Source organism: Gopherus flavomarginatus, chromosome 2 (assembly GCF_025201925.1).
Source record: "Gopherus flavomarginatus isolate rGopFla2 chromosome 2, rGopFla2.mat.asm, whole genome shotgun sequence".
Taxonomy (NCBI): domain Eukaryota; kingdom Metazoa; phylum Chordata; order Testudines; family Testudinidae; genus Gopherus; species Gopherus flavomarginatus.
In genome coordinates, this window is record NC_066618.1 from 126,829,343 (window position 1) to 126,849,418 (window position 20,076).

Genomic DNA, 20,076 nt, shown 5'->3' on the forward strand with positions numbered 1-20,076 from the left:
TGGCTCTCTCTTCAGCTTGCTTGGCTCTCTTTGCAGCTTCTTTTTCTACCTGGGCCAAGGCTTTCTTCTCTTGCATTCTCAGTTCTGCCAGTCTCGGGGCTTGCAGTTTGATTGCTTCTGCTGATGCCATCTGGCTCATGGTCACTGATGTTTAACCTTTAAAACTCTCAATATCAGATTTCAAAAGCGTGGGGTTCTGATCCAAAGCTTAATTAACCTGATTCTGTGGATCCTGCTGACTATGCCGCTGTAACCATGCCTTCGTGGGTCACAACTCAGAATATCAAATTCAGGACAAACTGCTGGGAAGTAGGGCAGACACTCCAAAACTGGTGGTTATTCTCCCATAAGATATACCAAACCAGCAATAAAAGTAAACTTCTGTTTCACCACACTGGCTAACCAGAAGTCAGAATAGCAGTTCTGTTAGGTATTCCAGTCCTTGTATCACTACCAGAAACACTAGACTTAAAGATGAATGGTTCCAGTTTCATCAAATAAAAGGTTCTTCTGATCCCAAAGGACCAGCCACACATCCAGGTCAATATACAACTCAGATCTTGCCCAATAATCCCGCTGTTACCAATCCTTTAGTATCTAAAATCTAAAGGTTTATTTATTTAAAAAGAAAGAAAGAACGGTGAGAGTTAAAATTGGCTAAAGGAATCGAATACATACAATAATTGCAAAGTCCTTGGATCAGGCTTGTAGCAGTGATGGAATAAATGTCTGGCTTAAGTCAAGTCTCTGGTTGCTTACAAATCAATGGAAGGTCCTCAGTCCTTTGGTTAGAATGGTCCCATTAGTAAAAGTTCATAGTCCAAAGGAAGGAGGCAAAATGGAGGTGTTTCCCAGGCCTTTTATAGCTTCTGCCATGTGGAGGGAAATCTGTTGTTTCAAACAAAGCCCTCAGCACAGCTAGTGGAAAATTACAGGCAGCAAGATAGTGTTTGGAGTCCCATGGGCAAGTCACATGTCTATGCATGATTTTGCTTAGTCATCGTAGGAAAATCCATTAAGTGTAGATAGGCATCTTCCATGGTCCATTGTGAGTTAAGTGTTCCTTAATGGGCCACTTAATTTGAACGGTCCCTTTATGATGTGCAGGCTAAATAGCTTGTGGTCATTACCCCAGGAGCAAACATGTTTGAAATACAGGTATAGAGCCAATGCTCATAATTTCAAATACAAAAATGATACATGCATACAAATAGCATAATCATATTCAGCAAATCTTAACCTTTCCATAGACACCTTACTTGACATCATTTGCACAAGATTTGTTGCAATTCTATAACAGTTGTAGCAACAGTGATTTACATGGTTGTATTTAATCTGATAACGTCACACCCTCCCCTTGCAAAGTCCCATGAGGCAGCCTTAATTCCAGAGCACCCAGCACAGTCACCCTCAAAGCTCCTCAAAGTCCTTGTTTATTTCCACTATTCAAAGTTGATGGTACTGAGCTCAAGTACCTCGGATGAGATGTAGCCTCTGCAGAAACGACACAGCCTGGTGGTTTGAGATGGTTATAACTATAGGGCTATGCCCAGTGCTGTGCACCTCAGATTTTAGACCTGCAAAACTGAAATTCATTTCAAAGATGGTTTATCAGTCTGCAGTTGCAGCCTCAGAACTGTGGATTACCAGGCTTACACATGTAAATTGTGAAGGTCTTCCCTGGGTTAATTCCTTTCCCTAAGGAGAAACACACACAAAAACTCAAGAATCTTATGGAGGGTATAGACTTGGCCTAGCATCAAGTTTGGATAGCCTTTGATGTCAGTGTGGAAGGGACTGCTACTTCAGAGGTGGATTTCCACAGAGATGGTCTTGGCTGTAGGCGGTTGGATTATAGGTCCAGAAGAAGCTCCAGGAGCTTCCATATAGCAAGGAGAGCTTCACTGGTAGAAGATAGAAGCATCGTAACAAAATTCAAAATATGCTAAAGCCTCATTACATTCTTTCGAGTCTGTCTCATCCCTCATGGCTTTCCTCTAAAGGACAGACGGGAAAAGCTTTCTCTTTGAAATCCATCCTTCGTATCTATGACTCTCTTCAAGGTTGCTCAGTACCCCCGTTGTCAGGACACTTGGCCTCACCACTAGCATAAGGCAAAGGCTCTTAAGCTCCATTTTTCCAAGCATTAAAATTTGAAGTGCTTTGGAGAGGTTGTGGACAGCCTGCCAATTCTATCTCAAGATCAGACTTATTGAGGCTTTTAGCCCCAGTGATTCCCTCACTCTCCACCAATCATCACTGAAACGTGGGTCCTGAGCACTGTTTAGTTGGACAATATATTCGGATTTTTTAAAAATAAAAACAACTCTCCAGTTCTCCCCAACCCTGCATTTTTCTTTAGATACCTCAATATTAGGAAGTGATGTTGCAGGAAATAAATCTTTCCTAGTAAAGACAGCCATCAGGCCTATGACATTGCGCAAAAGAAATAAGGGGCCTTAATCTAGTTACTTCCTGATCATCAAAAAGGCAGGAGGGCACTGGTCAATCTTAGATATTGGGGAACTGAACTAGGATGTAGAAAAAATTAAAAAGTCAAGACAATCATTTTGGGAGCCAGCACCCCCCCCCTTTTTTTTTTTTTTTTTTTTTTTTTTTTAAGAAAGTCAATGTGGACTTTGGACTTTCAGGCACACACGTGCAAATAGACTTCCAGTGCTTGGCAAGCATTTCAGGTCATCAATTTTTGGTTTTTTCCCTTTTTGTCTAATGTTTTGTTTTCATGAGGTACTAGGAAGCGCTCATATCCTACTTGTCAAGGCTGTAAATCCACGTTTCCTTACTCAGATGATTGATGAGCAGCATTTGGGAGAGATTAAAAAGATCAGTTATGTCACCATCGAGGTGATGAAGTCATTAGGTTTCATAATAAACTTCCCAAAGTCCTAATTTATTACTATTAGACATTAGGTATGTCTAGTAGAACTTTGTACTCAAAACTGTAATCTTTCCTGCCCTGGCATAGAATCCAAGATATCTCCATTCTGGCAGAAAGAATAAACAAGAGACAGCAGGTGACAGCTTAGGCCATGCTATGAACGTTGGGACTGTTGGCCATAACAGGGCTGACTTCATTGTTCACATGATACATTTCCAAATGGGATGGTTTCAGTGGACCTTTTGAGATTCAAATGGAATCAAGTATCAGAGATTCTTTGTGTTGCATCCTAATAAGTCTCAAGGTTTCTCAGGTCTGGTAGCAATCAGAGACAATCTACCGCTAGGATTGGATTTTCGAAAAACTTCTGGTCTATATTGTGGTGACTTTGGATGTGTTTGGTCTGATGAGATCACGCAGAAAGTCTTCACATCCAGGGGGCATGATCTTTCCAGGAGTAGCTGCTGCACATAGTAGGTTCTGGAGATGAGGCTGTCCTGTACGTTCTGAGGACTTTTAAGATACCAGGTCTCTGAAATGTCCCAAGTCAAAGGACAATTAGGCCACCATGTTTTATAAGAAGGGAGGTAGCAGTCATATCCCTGTGTGAGAAACTCCTGCAGCTGCATGAGTGGACTCGGTCCCACAAATCTTTCCGAGTTGCCATGCACTTGGCAGAGAATGAGAACACAATTTCAGACACTGAGTGAATCCATTATAGTTCCTTGTAAGAAATGCGAGTGGCAGATCAGCGAGATTAGCGAGTGGCAGATCAGAATTTCTTCTGGTGGGGCAAACTGCAAGTGTCTGTCCGACACCAGACTGAATGAGAAACTTCCAGTGCTCTGCTTCTAGCACTGAGAAAAGACCTGTAGCGCACAGCACTAGCTTAAAGGGATTTTATGTAGCTGTAACACAAGAAACCTATAGGCCTCTATCCTGTAATCTAGCTTGAGAAGTTAGCATAAGGCTTTGAGGTCTATGAGCTTTAGCGTAAGTGAGTTACCCAACAGAAACCTTGAGTTACCGGGGAACTGGAAATATTATGTTACAGGAATTTTTGTATAAAATGATACCAGGTAACTGCAGGAATATGAACTAATACCAGCTTTTCAACATTTTAGGATAGGAACATCAGTAGGTGTGTAACCACAAATTTGCCTTGGCAACAAATTGACATATATGATGAGTTGAGATCATTAATGTACTAACCTATAGAATAAGGATACTCCAATGTTATTAGGGTGAGTAAATCAGTTATGGACAAAGGAGGCCAGGTGTTTACATGAATATTCATGGTAGTCACAAGGCCCTATAATAGGTGAAACGACCATGTAAGCTTTGAAATCATGACCATCAGATTTGTTTGATATGCCAGAGGCAGGGTTAAACCATCATGGAACACAACCTGTCTCCCACTACTAGGTCTCCTTGAGAGGACTGTGACTATATGTAAGGGATGGTGCAGGACACCATTCATACTGCACTATAACTGTGCCTTCATTTGGGTTGAAGCATTTGTGGTTTTAATAATTATGCTACTAACTGTATTTAAATTTTGCTCTGCCCTCAGTATGAGTATTGCTGCTATGTACGTCAGGGTTTCCAACCAGATATTGAACTTAATTCTGTTGTGCCTGGTTCTGGCACTAGAACCTTTTAAAACCCTCACATTTTAATCAGTGACTAAGTGGAAATTTTTAAAATGAATATAATCAGTAAGAGGGGGGGTGGATTTCATGCTGTTTGAAGCTTTATACATGTGTTAAGGTGGCTTTGTAAGTTGAGTTGTGTTGTGAAACTAAGTAAAGGTACTTAAAGTTGAATAAGCAGTAGCGTCAGGGCCTGGTGACCCACACTTTGAGGTGGCAAGGGAGCTGATTTTATTTTAGCTGCCAATAGGCCGCAGCAGTTTGGCACCTGACCAGATGTGTGAGTAGACTGGCAGAGTTTAACAGAAGTCCCACAGCTCCTCCAGACTGCAGCCCTGAGCCATACATTGTGGAAAGACTGTGCCAGCTTACCCCTATCAGCCACAGTGCCCGGTGGGCCCAAGCAGGGTAAATGTCTCTTGAGCTGCTAGAGCATGGTAGCCAACAAGGGAAGAGAAGGAAGTAACCCCCATCCTTCTACAGGTTAATTCTGGACTCGCGTACCTTCTACTAGGCATGGAGCCAGTTTAGCCTTTGGGACTGTTCAGAGTTGAGTAAATGTTATAACCACTTAACTAGGTAAGAGGTTTACCATTTTGGAAAGGATGTCCGTATTATGTGCTAAATATTGTACAGACTTAGAATTCAGCAAGTGAGATAAAGCTTATTAGCTAGAGAATGGGAAAGGGGGTCAGCAGAGACTTCTGGAGACCTAGTGATGGTCACCCTCAACAAGGCGTTAGAGACTTTTGTGAAAAGGAATGTTAAGAATTATGAAAGAGACTTGATGCAGTTGAAGGACAGTCAAGCAATTTTTTAGCATCCTAACCCATGGGATGTTGTCAGGTGTCTGAGGAAAAAGGAAGGGAAGGCAGGCTAGAGAATTGAAAGGGATACTGATTTAATGTTTGTTTGTGGCATCTAACATGTTGGCACTTAAGTTAAAAAGGAGAGTGTATCAGCTTAGCCAGACACCACAGGCTCTTGAGGAAGAGAGAAAAGTTACTCAGCGGTTAAAAGACCAGCTGCATTCCTCTGCAGGGGAACAGATGACTCTTTACTGAGAGACAGAAATTGGAGAAAAGATTAGAATGAAGTCAGACTCTAACATAGGATGTTTGAGATGGAGCGCATTGTTGGCAGGCTAAGGCTTGAGCTGTTACTGGAAGGCTACCAGTTACAGAGCAGAGAAGTTCCCCTGCAGTAGGGGAAGTTAAATGAGGAAGTGGATTATTTTGAAGTGATAGGTCACTCGCAAACAGAACAGTGGGGCCTGAGTACAGCAAAAGTGGAATAGGAATTAAGTGAACCCAACTTGTTCTTTTGGAGGTGGAGACTGATAGCTAAGAGGGAAGTTCTGAGGGGAGTCAAGAGATTGACACGGAGGTGGAGCTCAGTTTGGGGGCAGAGACAGACTAAAGAGCAGCATGTACTTTCAACCAAGTAAAGTAGTAAAGTAAAGGGGAGACCAATCGATATATTTCCCTCCCTCCCCCAACCAATTTTGTTATGTGATCAGAAGACTCAGTGTCACAGGCATCCACTGCAAGAGAGGCTAGGATTTCTTGACTAAAACCAATAAAAAAAGAAACGCTCCCATCCTAGTGCCACAGGGCAAGACAAAACTAGGAGCATTATCCTCATCTTTTGAGATAGGGCCGTCCAGCTCAGGACAATGCAGCCTCTTCAGGACTCACCAAGGAGGTGGTTACCTGCAGCCACCTGGCCTGCAAAGGATACTGGTAACTTAGTCATGGCCATTACCTACACCCAGACCACACAGGCTTTTTCCCCATATATTGTGTTTACCCAAACTGTACCCTTTGTGCCCACCTCAGCCTCGTCCTATCACTGAATTGGAATCATCCTTCACTGCTATGGGGATGCTGTCAATGAGGAGTTTGTGCTTAGTTGGGATTATTCCACCAATACTTGCACCTCCAGGAATCATATTTTGAGGAGCACTCTGGAGATAGCAATTCTCCTGACACCCCATGCCCCACTGCAGTGGTCACAGACATTAAACATTAGATTTGGTGGCCAAACAGGTTGGCCTAGTGGAAAATTCTTCCATTGCTATGTGCACACAGTATGTGGAAGAGACAGGTTAAGTGTTTACACTGCCTGAAGATGATTGCATTAAAATCTTACAGCTCACTGTTGACCGAGCATTGTGGAGTACATTACCCTCAGAGTATAGGACAGGACAAAAAGCCTTTAAAGAAATAATATCCCTGTTGGAACACATGCAACCCCCAGAGGAGGCTGGGGTAGCAATTTTATCTAACCTAAAGATGAATCTCCTTGCATCAATTTCATCTGCGAATGCGTGCTGCATGGCTCAGCCACATGCGAGAAGAAGCAATAGGACCCCAATATGTTAGCTTGTTAGTTAATAATTCTGTTACTCACTTACAGGGAAAGGTTAGTATGCATGCAAATGATCTTACCCCCACCTTAAGGTAGGCATTGGCATTGTTGGCCAAAGCCCCCTCCCAGTGTGAGTTGGTGTTTTGGATCCCCATCGCTGCCAATCAGGATGCATAAACCAACCTAACTGTAAAGGTTGAAGGACCCCTGAGGATACCTCCAGGCCCAGGTCAGGTGGACCTCAATATTCTAGTAAGGAGTTCCTTCTCCATTAATTGTGGAGGAACACGCCTGTACTCCTGTACACCATGAATCCTTCTGGTAACATAGGTTCTGGCAGAAGGAATTGGAAGAGCCTCAGAGCTCTATGCTGGCTCAGACAGATGTGGTTCTCAACTCCTATTTCAAGTGTGAAGGCTAATACTGTTGGGCTGAGGGGCTGGCTCAGCCTAGATAGATAAATATGCTTCAGATGTAGCCGATGAACAAGATTTCTAGGAATTTTGCAGTTTCTGCATTATTCTGTTATCAAGATTATTTGAGAGAAAGAAAAGCTTTCACACCTGGTGCTAAATTTCTTAAAGGACCCATATTAAAGTTAATTTTAATTTATAAACCGATTTACTATAACTTTTCACAAAATTCTCTATGCTCATTCTGTATTCAAAGAGTAAGATTTGGGGAGGATATACTGTTTTGTTTTGTTTTTTTAATAAATAATAAAATGGTTGAAACCTTGTGTTAAGGGCAAAACTCCGCCTTCACTATGTAACTGCGACCAGTAATTTTGTAATATAGCCTAAGAAAGGGTGACATGCAACAACCTGTAAGAAGCCTGGCTCACACTCTCCCCTGTTACTGCTGCCCTAAAAGGCCAAAAGACTTGAGCTATGGAAGTTCTGCTGGATGTATTCTAGAAAATACAGCTCCAGGAGTGAGACACCTACTAGATGAAGTCTTCAAAGAAGCAGAAATACAGGCAATAATTTCCCCTCTTTCTCCTTCTGATCCTCCCTCTCTCATCCACCTGTTCCTGTCTTCATTCTGATTTCTGCCAAAGCTAGTTATGTTCAATCTCATGCCCCCCTGCCACCACTCTAATTATTTTTCCCATACCAGGTAATTTAAATGAGGATTTAAACCTTTGCACAACTTGTTGGGATTGTCAGAATGTTTCAGCTGATCCCTGAGTATGTGTCTTTGCACAATCGTCCTCAGCCATGTGCTAACGCTTATTAGTTTGTGATCAGTTGTGTTACTGATATAATTTAGTTGAATAATCTCTTAAAGTGAAAGGTTTTAATATTTTCCTTTAGGACTTGGAAAATTTATCAGATGCTTACCAGCCAGAGATTGAAACCTGCTAGACACAGCAATCCCAAAAGATGGGAAGAGATTCAGTATTGAATCATGCTAGTGTGAATCCAAGGCCCTCTCTCCTTCAGTTACTAGGGAAGGAGAGGGTTGCTGGAAATCAGTCCCCAGGATGATATATCCCTTGACTGTGCTTGGGACCCCTACCTTCAGTACTGGCCCCTGAGCACTCAGGAATTACATCAAACTAGTTTTTATGTTGCAGTAATCTGTCTCCAGCAGTGGCTAGTACTAGTTACTTAGGGAGAAAGTGCAAGAATGCTGTTGTAACTACCATATATACTCGTTCATAAGCTGATTTTTTTTGGTAAAAAAGTGACACATCAAAGAGCGGGGGTCAGCATATAAACTGGTCTACATCAAAATTTGATGATTTTAAACTCTGTGGAATCATTGAATTGAATATTTAATACATTGTTGTTTTTGTTTATTTGGAGCATCTGCAGGCATGGAGCCCCTCAGCTCCCTGTGGCCACGGTTCGCTGTTCCCAGCCAATGGGAGCTGCAGGGCTCCATGCCTGCAGACGCGCCAAGTAAACAAAACGTCCCAACGCACCAGCAGCTTCCAACCCCTGAAATATAGGATTGGCTTATGAAAAGGTCATACAGTTTTTGCTATTTTTACCTATCCATTTTGTGGGGTTGGCTTATAAACAAACGGGCTAATGAACATGTACGGTATGTATATTCTTGTTATCCATAAAATGGCTAATCCTTTTTGATCCTACTAAGCTCTTGGCCTTTGAAGTCTTGCGGCAATGAGTTCTACATGCTAATTTTTGTGTGACAAAGTATTTCCCTTTATCCATATAAAGTTTGCCAACTTTTAGCTTCATTTATTATCCCCATTTTGTTGTATTATAGAAGACTGAAAAGAAGTTTCCAATCTACTTCTCTAACCCATTTGTTATTTTTAATATCTTTATGATAGGCCTGAAAATTAGGCTCCAAAGTCTATGCCTCCTTCTTGTAAAATAGGCATAATCAACTACTTTACAAAGTTTTATAATGCTTTACTCATTAATGATTATAAAGTATTCTGAGAGCCTCATATGGAAAGCACTGTATGTGTGTAAAGATTTACTACTATTATTTATTTTATTTTTATTATTATTATTTGCCGTTCTTATTAGCCATTTTCCTTTATTTCAAGTGGTAGAGCTGCTGCTGTTTATATATAAAAGATCATCAGTTCAGCATCCAGCTGGGAAAGATTAATCACAATCTTTTCACTAAGTACACAGTGATTCAGAAATGACTTGGCTGTGTCTACTGTGATGGGGCAAGGCCAGATGGCTACAGTTAAGTACTGAGGAACAGGTATGTTAGCCCCAGGCTAAACAAATCCTTAGTACCATGGTAACCAAATGGCAGTTGCTCCAGGTTAATCAAGGCACCTGGGGCTAATTAAGATCTTTCTAGAAGGCAGTGGAGATAGCTACATTGATTAGAACACCTGCAGCCAATCAAGGCAGGCCAATCAGGGCACCTGGGTTTAAAAAGGAGCTCACTCCAGTCAGGTGGGAAGGAGCCAGAGGAGAGGAAGCGCGTGTGAGGAGCTGGGAGCAAGAGACGCAAGTAGCTGAGACTGAGAGAGTGTGCTACTTGAGGATTGAGGAATTACCAAACAATCAAGCATTATCAGACACCAGGAGGAAGGTCCTGTGATGAGGATAAAGAAGGTGTTTGGAGGAGGCCATGGGGAAGTAGCCCAGGGAGTTGTAGCTGTCATGCAGCTGTTACAGGAGGCACTATAGACAGCTGCAATCCACAGGGCTCTGGGCTGGAACCCGGAATAGAAGGCGGGCCCGGGTTCCCCCCAAACCTCGTAACTCCTGATCAGACACAGGAGGAGTTGACCCAGACTGTGGGTTCCACCAGAGGTGAAGATCACTGAGGTGAGCAAATCCGCCAATAAGTGCAGGACCCACCAAGGTAAAGGAGGAACTTTGTCACACTACCCTTTATTTCGTATAGGCCACCCACAAGCTCTCACTTGATCATTATCAATTTGAGACTAACTTGACTTTTCAGAAACAAATCTTACACATTTAAAATTATTTTAAATGTGTTGCTCTTCTGAAAATTAGTACTTGGCTTTGCAATGATTTGTCTTCCTGCCTTATTTCATAGATGTATGAATCACAAAATGGAACCATAATAGAAAACGACTTAGCTTGCATTCTGAAGACTGCCTTGGGTGTGTCAGAGCTTAATGTAACAGACCTTTTTAAAGCTATAGATGCAGAAGAAAAAGGGGAAATCACATATGGTAAGTAATTAAATGGATTTGAAAATCTCTACACAACTATGGATTATCAATGATGTAGCTGCTAACATTTTTTCTTTTGCTTTTGTTTTATAATAGCTAAAACTGTGTCATTTGCAGTGTTTTTGCCAAGTTGCTTAGGGCAAAAGTATGTGTCTAAAACATCAAATGCCATAACTAGGTGTTTCAGTTTCAATATTTATTTAATTTCTTTACCTTAGGTTAGGTGATCATGGATGAGCTCTTAGGCAACACCTGCTCTGTGATTGATTTTCCTCTTGCCCTCTTTTATTTGTGTTACATTGCTCCCTCTATTTTTTACTTTTGTATCTCTTCCCTGTTGGCTTTGAATTCTCATCCGTCTGAGATGTGGGGACACGGGAACTCCCCTTCATCTGTTTGTAGACAGATCAGGAACAGGAAAAAAGGTTACGCTTTTGAATAAATTTGTTGTGAACTATTTGTTCATCTCTAGTCATAACCGAGATAACCTGGAGAGAACAGTGCAGCAGAGAGGCAGTGTAATCCCGTGGACAGAGCACTGCACTGGGAGTCAAGGGACTCAAGTTGTATTCCAGGTTCTACTTGTGACCTGGGGCAAATCACTATCCATTTCCTCTCCCACCTTTTGTCTGTCTTGTCCATTTAGGCTGTAAGGTCTTTGGAGCAGGGAATGTCTCTCGCTATGTGTATGTACATTGCTCAGCATAATAAAGCCCTAATCTTTGTTGTGACCTTCAGGCACTACTTATGTGAAGAAGAATTAATAATAATAATCAAACAGCCCAACCTACCTGTGACTGATTCAGATATGGTTTGGATCCTGCAAACCTAAAGGCAGCAGCATCCCCCAAATAGAAGTGATTGTGACTTGCACATATTTTTGCTGTTCTGATTTCTTAATTAACATCATTTCTTACTGTAATAATTTTTCAAATTGTTTATTTTAAGAATGTTTTAATTTTAAAACGTATTGCATTGCTACAGAAATGTGAACACTGGAGCAGACTTCATTACGTGTCATCAGTCATTAACCTGTAAATAGGAGTAATCAAAGAAAACCCTAATATAGATGGCCATTCAACTAGACTGTTATGGTGCGACCCAGCTGCTGCGTCTCTGGGTGTTTTTAAGCCTGCAGATCCTGAATGGAGCCTAGCCATTGCCCATCACTTGTATCCGCAAGCATAATCTCAGGGCACATATCCACTGTCTGGCATCCCATCCTGAGAGCTGAACCCATTGTTCAGCTACCTGGGTTCCTGGCACCCCTATCGCTTGAACACTCCCTCCCCCAGAACTCCACTGAAAGGCGTGAGCATTCTCAGTTACCTCTTCCAGGGACCACATGGTAGCTATAAAGCATATAAGATACAGACACTTTGCACAGATTCTAACACTGTTGTTCTTTTATTTACTCACAAGAGAGTACAAATCACTTAGAACAAAACAAATAACCTAAATGAAATGCCCCTCCCTAGTGCACACTTCCCTTGGAAGTCCATCCGTGTTAGGAAGGTAAGCAGGATCCCTGGTCTCATCAAGCACCTATTTCTTCTTCTTCCACTTGAGCTGGAGAAAAGAAAAACAGAGAACAAGAAGAGCAGCTTCTGCTCTTTTTATAACATTCCAGTCCCTCGGTCAAGTGACTCTCTGGTCATCCTTAGCAGGTGACCAGAGTCCCAGCAGGTGACTTTGCTGCCAAGGCAACCTCTCTCCTGATAAACCAGTTCTCCTGATTGGGAGCCAGTCTGTTTAGAGCTATTCCATTTCAATAAGGAGAACACTTTACGTCAATGACCCTCATTTCTTGTTCTTTTGCCATGAGCCTCTGAAAGTTCAGTCAAAAATGAAGACAATCAACCAATAGAGAAGGCAGAGAGGATGCACACTCAAGATAGAATTTACAGTCTGACATTGAGATTATGAACTCTATATATGTCTAACAATTGGTAAATTGTACAGATTCCCCCAAATTGTCACATTTGGATAGAAATGTAACAGTGTTAAAATGTACGAAGAGGACAAAATCAACAGCTATCTATAGAACAAATGTTATAATAAGGGATATAATATAGGCACTGACTTTTATTAAAATTTTTGCTACTGAACAAACTGATGCCAAACCACTTATCAGACTAAGATGGTCCTGTTCTTTTATCCTCCATTTCAGTTATAAGAATATCCCATGACCCATGAAATAATGAAAAAGAAAATTCCCAAATTATATTTCATCATTCAACTGGAAAGCATCTAGTTAATACTGAAAAGGTGGGGAATTAGTTGAATACATTTTATTTATAGGCACAGCATTGCTACAGAGGAGAGTGTGATGTGGTATACTAACTAGACGCTTTGTGGACCCCTTCTGGAACCCCCATGGTTCCTTGACTTCAGCAAAGCTTTTGATACGGTCTCCCACAATATCCTTGCCGGAAAGTTAAGTATGGGCTGGATGAATGGACTTTAAGGTGGATAGAAAGCTGGCTAGATCATTGGGCTCAACAGGTAGTAATCAATGGCTCCATCTCTAGCTGGCAGCCGGTAATATGTATTTAATATTTTTGTGTGTGCGTTTTCATGATTTGAATAGATGATAATTAGTTTAGGCTTTAACATAGGTTGTCAATTTTAAATTTACTTTTAAATAGGCTTATTCTTCTAAAAAAATACACCTGTATTTAATTTAAAAATCTGAAATTTTTTTTAATTTTTTTTTTTACATAATCAATTTTTATCCACTCTGCTTGAACACTGTAAGAGCATAGTCTCCATATCAATGTATTGGAGCTATGTGTAGTGCTCAGTTTGGAAGCCCTTCCTGCAGTTGTTGTGGATTTATATACATTAGTTATGTCAGACAACAGTTTATTATATCAACGGGCATGAAGGGACAAGATACTCCTGCTTATGCATAGAGGCTGTCAACATCAGGAATGGGTGTATTTGCTATCATGTCCCCCTGTCTGATGTTCAGCGACCTGGAACACAAAACATGCTTACTGATAGCCTCAGATGATGTTTTTCCGGAGACCACGAATGGGAGCTGGATGACTTCGTAAACCAGGTTATATTCCAGAAGCGAGGCCATCCATTGTAGGATCATTTTGCATCAAACAAAAACAAGACGTGCCAGAAGTATTAGTTCAAGGGCAGTTGTGGCCAGCACTCTGTGGAGAATACATTTCTTGTCCAATTATCAGCACTACTGTTATATGCATTTTTCCCCTCCATTCCCCTCCTGCCAAGAGTCCCGAGGAAAATCAAGCAGGACAAGGCAGTGTTATTTGTAGTTACTTCCAGTGGCACCAACGATGACAACAATATTCCGGTAACTCGTGATCCCGATGGACTAGTCACTTACCCCAGGTCAATTATGCTTTAGATCTCATACCAAAGACAACTGTTGTAGACAATCGTATAGTAAACTATATGAAAGTTTATTAAACAGGAAAAAGAAATGAGAGAGATTTACAAGGTTAAAGCAAGCAACTATAGAGATATGAATGAGTTACAGCCATAGGTTTCAGAAGGTAATAGGGGCTTCTATAATCAGCAAACCCTCTTTGTCCTTTAGAGCTAACCCAGGCTACGCAGTTGGGGAACTCTTGCTTATCCCTAGAAATATCTTGCGTTGCCTGCCCCCCTCCAAGTCCAAGTAACATAGAGATCCTTGTTTGTTTTAAATATCAGAGGGGTAGCCGTGTTAGTCTGGATCTGTAAAAGCGGCAAAGAGTTCTGTGGCACCTTATAGACTAACAAACGTATTGTAGCATGAACTTTCGTGGGTGAATACCCACTTCGTCGGATGCATGTGGTGGAAATTTCCAGAGGCAGGTATAAATATGCAGGCAAAAATCAGGCTAGAGATAACGAGGTTAGTTCAGTCAGGGAGGATGCGGCCCTCTTCTAGCAGTTGAGATGTGAACACCAAGGGAGAAGAAACTGCTTTTGTAGTTGGCTAGCCATTCACAGTCTTTGTTTAATCCTGAGCTGATGGTGTCAAATTTGCAGATGAACTGAAGCTCAGCAGTTTCTCTTTGAAGTCTGGTCCTGAAGTTTTTTTGCTGCAGAATGGTACCTTTAAATCTGCTATTGTGTGTCCTGGGAGACTGAAGTGTTCTACAGGTTTTTGTATATTGCCATTCCTAATATCTGATTTGTGTACATTTATCCTTTTAGGTAGGGACTGTCCAGTTTGGCCGATGTACGTAGCAGAGGGGCATTGCTGGCACATGATGGTGTATATTACATTGGTGGACATGCATATGAATGAACTGGTGATGATGTGGCTGATCTGATTAGGTCCTGTGATGGTGTTGCTGGTGTAGATATGTGGGCAGAGTTGGCATCGAGGTTTGTTGCATGGATTGGTTCCTGAGTTAGAGTTACTATGCTGCGGTGTGTAGTTGCTGGTGAGAATATGCTTCAGGTTGGCGGGTTGTCTGTTGGCGAGGACTGGCCTACCTCCCAAGGCCTGTGAAAGTGAGGGATCATTGTCCAGGATAGGTTGTAGATCCCTAATGATGTGTTGGAGAGATTTTAGCTGGGGACAGTGTGTGATGGCCAGTGAAGTTCTGTTGGTTTCTTTCTTGGGCTTGTTTTGCAGTAGGAGGGTTCTGGGTACATGTCTGACTCTGTTGATCTGTTTCCTTATTTCTTTGTGTCGGTATCATAGTTTTGAGAATGCTTTGTGAAGATTTTGTAGGTGTTGGTCTCTGTCTGAGGGGTTGGAGCAGATGCCGTTGTACCTCAGTGCTTGGCTGTGGACAATGGATCGTGTGGTGTGTCCGGGATGGAAGCTGGAGGCATGAAGGTAGTCATAGCGGTTGGTGGGTTTTCGGTATAGGGTGGTGTTAACGTGACCATCACTTATTTGCACCATGGTGTCTAGGAAGCGTACCTCCCGTGTAGATTGGTCCATGCTAAGGTTGGTGGTGGGATGGAAGCTGTTGAAATCATGGTGGAATTTTTCCAGGGTTTCCTTCCCATAGGTCCAGATGATGAAGATGTCATCAATGTAGCATAGGTAGAGAAGGGGCGTGAGTGGACGAGAGCTGAGGAAGCGTTGTTACAAGTCGGTCATAAAAATGTTGGCATATTGTGGGGCCATGCGGGTGCCCATAACGATGCCACTGGTCTGGAGGTACATATTGTCATCTAATTTCAAATAATTGTGTGTGAGTATAAACTCACAGAGCTCAGCAACCAGTTGTGCTGTGGCATCGTCAGGGTTACTGTTCCTGACAGCTTGTATTCCTCTGTATGTGGGATGTTTGTGTAGAGAGCCTCTACATCCATGGTGGCTAGGATGGTGTTTTCTGGAAGGTCACCAATGCATTGTAGTTTTCTCAGGAAATCAGTGGTGTCACGGAGATAGCTGGGAGTGTTGGTGGCATAGGGTCTGAGTAGAGAGTCCACATGTCCGGACAGTCCTTCAGTGAGCGTGCCAATGCCCGAGATCATGGGGCGTCCAGGATTTCTGGGTTTCTGGATCTTGGGTAGTAGATACAATAACCCTGGTCAGGGCTCTAAGGGTATGTTGATTTGTTCCTGTGTTAGTGTAGGGAGTATCCCGAGTAGATGGTGCAGTTTCTTAGTGTATTCTTCAGTGGAATCTGAGGAAGTGGCCTGTAGAATTTGGTATTGGAGAGTTGTCTGGCGGCCTCCTTTTGGTAGTCAGACCTGTTCATGATGATGACAGCACCTCCTTTATCAGCCTCTTTGTTTTAGTTTTTATCCATCTCCTGCCAAGTGCTACGAGCTGCAAACTCCGGTGATTGGGTCACAGAGAGGAGAGCACAAGAATAAGAGTCCTTAGTCCCTTTGTTGATGATTTCTCAATCCAGATATGTGGAGTTTCCCATTGTAAGATCTGCCTATAGTCTGTCTGGTAATCAACCAGTCTCCTCTTTCAGGGCAGGGGGTAACAATTTTTGTAGTAGAGCAGCTCTTCACACTAATTAAGGTTATGTCTACACAATGAAATTAAGTCGAACTTATAGAAGTGGGTTTTTTAGAACTCGTTTTTATACAGTTGATTGTGTGTCCCCACATAAAATGCTCTAAGTGTATTAAGTCGGCGGACTGCATCCACAGTACCGAGGCCAGCATTGACTTACGGAGCGTTGCACTGTGGATAGCTATCCCAGAGTTCCCCCAATCTCTGCCGCCCATTGGAATTCTGGGTTGAGATCCTGATGCCTGGTGGGGCAAAAACAGTGTCATGGGTGGTTCTGGGTACATGTCATCAGGCCCTCCCTCCCTCCATGAAAGCAACGGCAGACAGTCGTTTCGCGCCATTTTTCCTGAGTTACCTGTGCAGACATCATATCACGGCAAGTATGGAGCCCGCTCAGCTCACCATCACGTATGTCTCCTGAGTGCTGGCAGACGTGGTACTGCATTGCTACACAGCAGCAGCTCATTGCCTTTTGGCAGCAGACGGTGCATTACGATTGGTAGCTGTCGTCATCGTACTCCTGGGTGCTCTTTTAGCCGACTCGGTCAGGGCAGACATGGGAGTGACTCAGCCAGGTCGTTCCCTTTTCAAGTTTCATCTCATGGAGACTCAGTCCTGCCAGCAGTCACACTGCACTGTCTTCTGGTGAGCACCCAGGAGATGGTGATGGCTAGCAATCATAATGCACCGTCTGCTGCCAGCCTAAGATGTATAAGACAGATGGAGTGGATCAAAAAAAGAAATAGACCAGATTTATTTTGTATTCATTTACTCCCACCTCCCTCCCTCCCTCCCTCTGTGAAATCAACGGCCTACTAAACCCAGGGTTTTGAGTTCAATCCTTGAGGGGACCATTCTGTGTGACAGTTGTTTGTGTTTCTCCTTGATGCAAAGCCACCCCCTTTATTGATTTTAATTCTCTGTAAGCCAACCCTGTAAACCATATTGTCAGTTGCCCTTGCCTCTGTAAGAGCAGTGGCAATCGTTTCACACCTTTTTCCAGCACAGACGCCATAGCACTGGGAACGTGGAGCCTGCCTAGATCACCGCAGCAATTATGAGCACTGTAAACACCACATGCATTATCTAGCAGGATATGCAGAACCAGAACTTGCAAAAGTGAAACCAGGCAAGGAGGCGATGGCAGCGCAGTGACGAGAGTGATGAGGACATGGACATAGACGTTTCACAAAGTACAGGCCCTGGCAATGTGCACATCATGGTGTTAATTGGGCAGGTTCATGACGTGGAACGCCGATTCTGGGCCCAGGAAACAAGCACAGACTGCATAGTATTGCAGGTCTGGGACGATTTCCAGTAGCTGTGAAACTTTCACATGCATAAGGACACTTCCATGGAACTTTGACTTGTGTTCCCCTGCCTTGAAGTGCAAGGATACCAAGATGAGAGCAGCCCTCACAGTTGAGAAGCAAGTGGCGATAGCCCTGAGGAAGCTTGCAATGCCAGACAGCTACCGGTCATTCAGGTGTCAATTTGGAGTGGGCAAATGTACTGTGGGGGCTGCTGCGATCCAAGTAGCCAATGCAATCAAAGAGCTGCTGATATCAAGGGTTGTGACTCTGGGAAATGTGCAGGCTATAGTGGATGGCTTTGCCGCAATAGGATTCCCAGTGAGGCGATAGACGGAACCTATATCCCTATCTTGGCACCGGAGCACCAAGCCATCGAGTACATAAACCACAAGGGGTACTTTTCAATGGTGCTGCAAGCGCTGGTGGAACACAAGAGACATTTCAGCAACATCAACGTGGGATGACCGGGAAAGGTACATGATGCTCGTATCTTCAGGAACTCTGGTCTGTTTCAAAAGCTGCAGGAAGGGACTTTCTTCCCAGACCAGAAGATAACCATTGGGGATGTTGAAATGCCTATAGTTATCCTTGGGGACGCAGCCTACCCCTTAATGCCATGGCTTATGAAACCATGCACAGGTAGCCTAGACAGTAGTCAGGAGCTGTTCAACTATAGACTGAGCAGTTGCAGAATGGTGGTAGAATGAGCATTTGGACATTTAAAAGCATGCTGGCGCAGTTTTCTCACTTGGATAGACCTCAGTGAAACCAAGGTTCCCATTGTTATTACTGTTTGATGTGCACTCCACAATATCGGTGAGAGTAAGGGGAAGACGTTTATGGCGGGGTAGGGGGTTTAGCCAAATCACCTGGCCACTGATTACGTGCAGCCAGACACCAGGGCGGTTAGAGTAGAGGAGGGCACTGCGCATCAGAGAAGCTTTGAAAACCAGTTTCATGGCTGGCCAGGCTATGGTGTGAAAGTTCTCTTTGTTTCTGCTTGATGACCCCCTCCCTCCCCCCGGTTCACTCTACTTCACTGTAACCACCCTCCCCTCCCTCTACGATCACCACTTGCAGAGGCAATAGTCATTGTTCCTTCACATTCATGCATTCTTTATTAATTCATCACACAAATAGGGGTATAACTGCTAAGGTAGCCCGAGAGAGGTGGGGGAGGAGGGAAGGACAAGGCTATACTGCACTTTAAAACTTAAAAACTTTAAAACTTATTGAATGCCATCCTTCTGTTGCTTGGGCAATCCTCTGGGGTGGAGTGGCTGGGTGGCCAGAGTCCCACCCCACCATGTTCTTGGGCGTCTGGGTGAGGAGGCTATGGAACTTGGGGAGGACAACGGTTGGTTAGACGGGCTGTAGTGGCAGTCTGTGCTCCTGCTGCCTTTCCTGCAGCTCAACCATACGCTGGAGCATATGAGTTTGATCTTCCAGCAGCCTGAGCATTGACTCATAGACTCAGCATAGACTCATAGACTTTAAGGTCAGAAGGGACCATTATGATCATCTAGTCTGACCTCCTGCACAACGCAGGCCACAGAATCTCAGCCACCCACTCCTGTAACAAACCCCTAACCTATTTCTGAGTTATTGAAGTCCTCAAATCGTGGTTTAAAGACTTCAAGGTGCAGAGAATCATCCAGCAAGTGACCCGTGCCCCATGCTGCAGAGGAAGGTGAAAAACCTCCAGGGCCTCTGCCAATCTTCCCTGGAGGAAAATTCCTTCCCGACCCCAAATATAGTGATCAGTTAAACTCTGAGCATGTGGGCAAGACTCACTAACCAGCACCCAGAAAAGAATTCTCTGTAGTAACTCAGATCCCACTCCATCTAACATCCCATCACAGACCATTGGGCATATTTACCTGCTAATAATCAAAGATCAATTAATTGCCAAAATTAGGCTATCTCATCATACCATCCCCTCCATAAACTTATCAAGCTTAATCTTGAAGCCAGATATGTCTTTTGCCCCATTGCTCTCCTTGGAAGGCTGTTCCAGAACTTCACTCCTCTGATGGTTAGAAACTTTCATCTAATTTCAGGTCTAAACTTCCTAGTGTCCAGTTTATATCCATTTGTTCTTGTGTCCACATTGGTACTAAGCTTAAATAATTCCTCTCCCTCTCTGATATTTATCCCTCTGATATATTTATAAAGAGCAATCATATCTCCCCTCAGTCTTCTTTGGTTAGGCTAAACAAGCCAAGCTCTTTGAGTCT

At 43.1% G+C, this 20,076-nt stretch overlaps 1 protein-coding gene across 5 annotated transcripts in view; it reads left to right on the top strand.

Moving 5' to 3' along the window:
• Positions 1 to 20,076, top strand: part of LPCAT1 (lysophosphatidylcholine acyltransferase 1) — a 205,533-nt gene that overhangs the window by 144,543 nt on the left and 40,914 nt on the right. For all 5 annotated transcript variants that reach the window (XM_050938231.1, XM_050938227.1, XM_050938226.1 and 2 more), the window contains exon 13: positions 10,429 to 10,567. In XM_050938231.1, the coding sequence (XP_050794188.1) occupies positions 10,429 to 10,567 (139 nt within the window). The remainder of the gene's footprint in view (positions 1 to 10,428; positions 10,568 to 20,076) is intronic.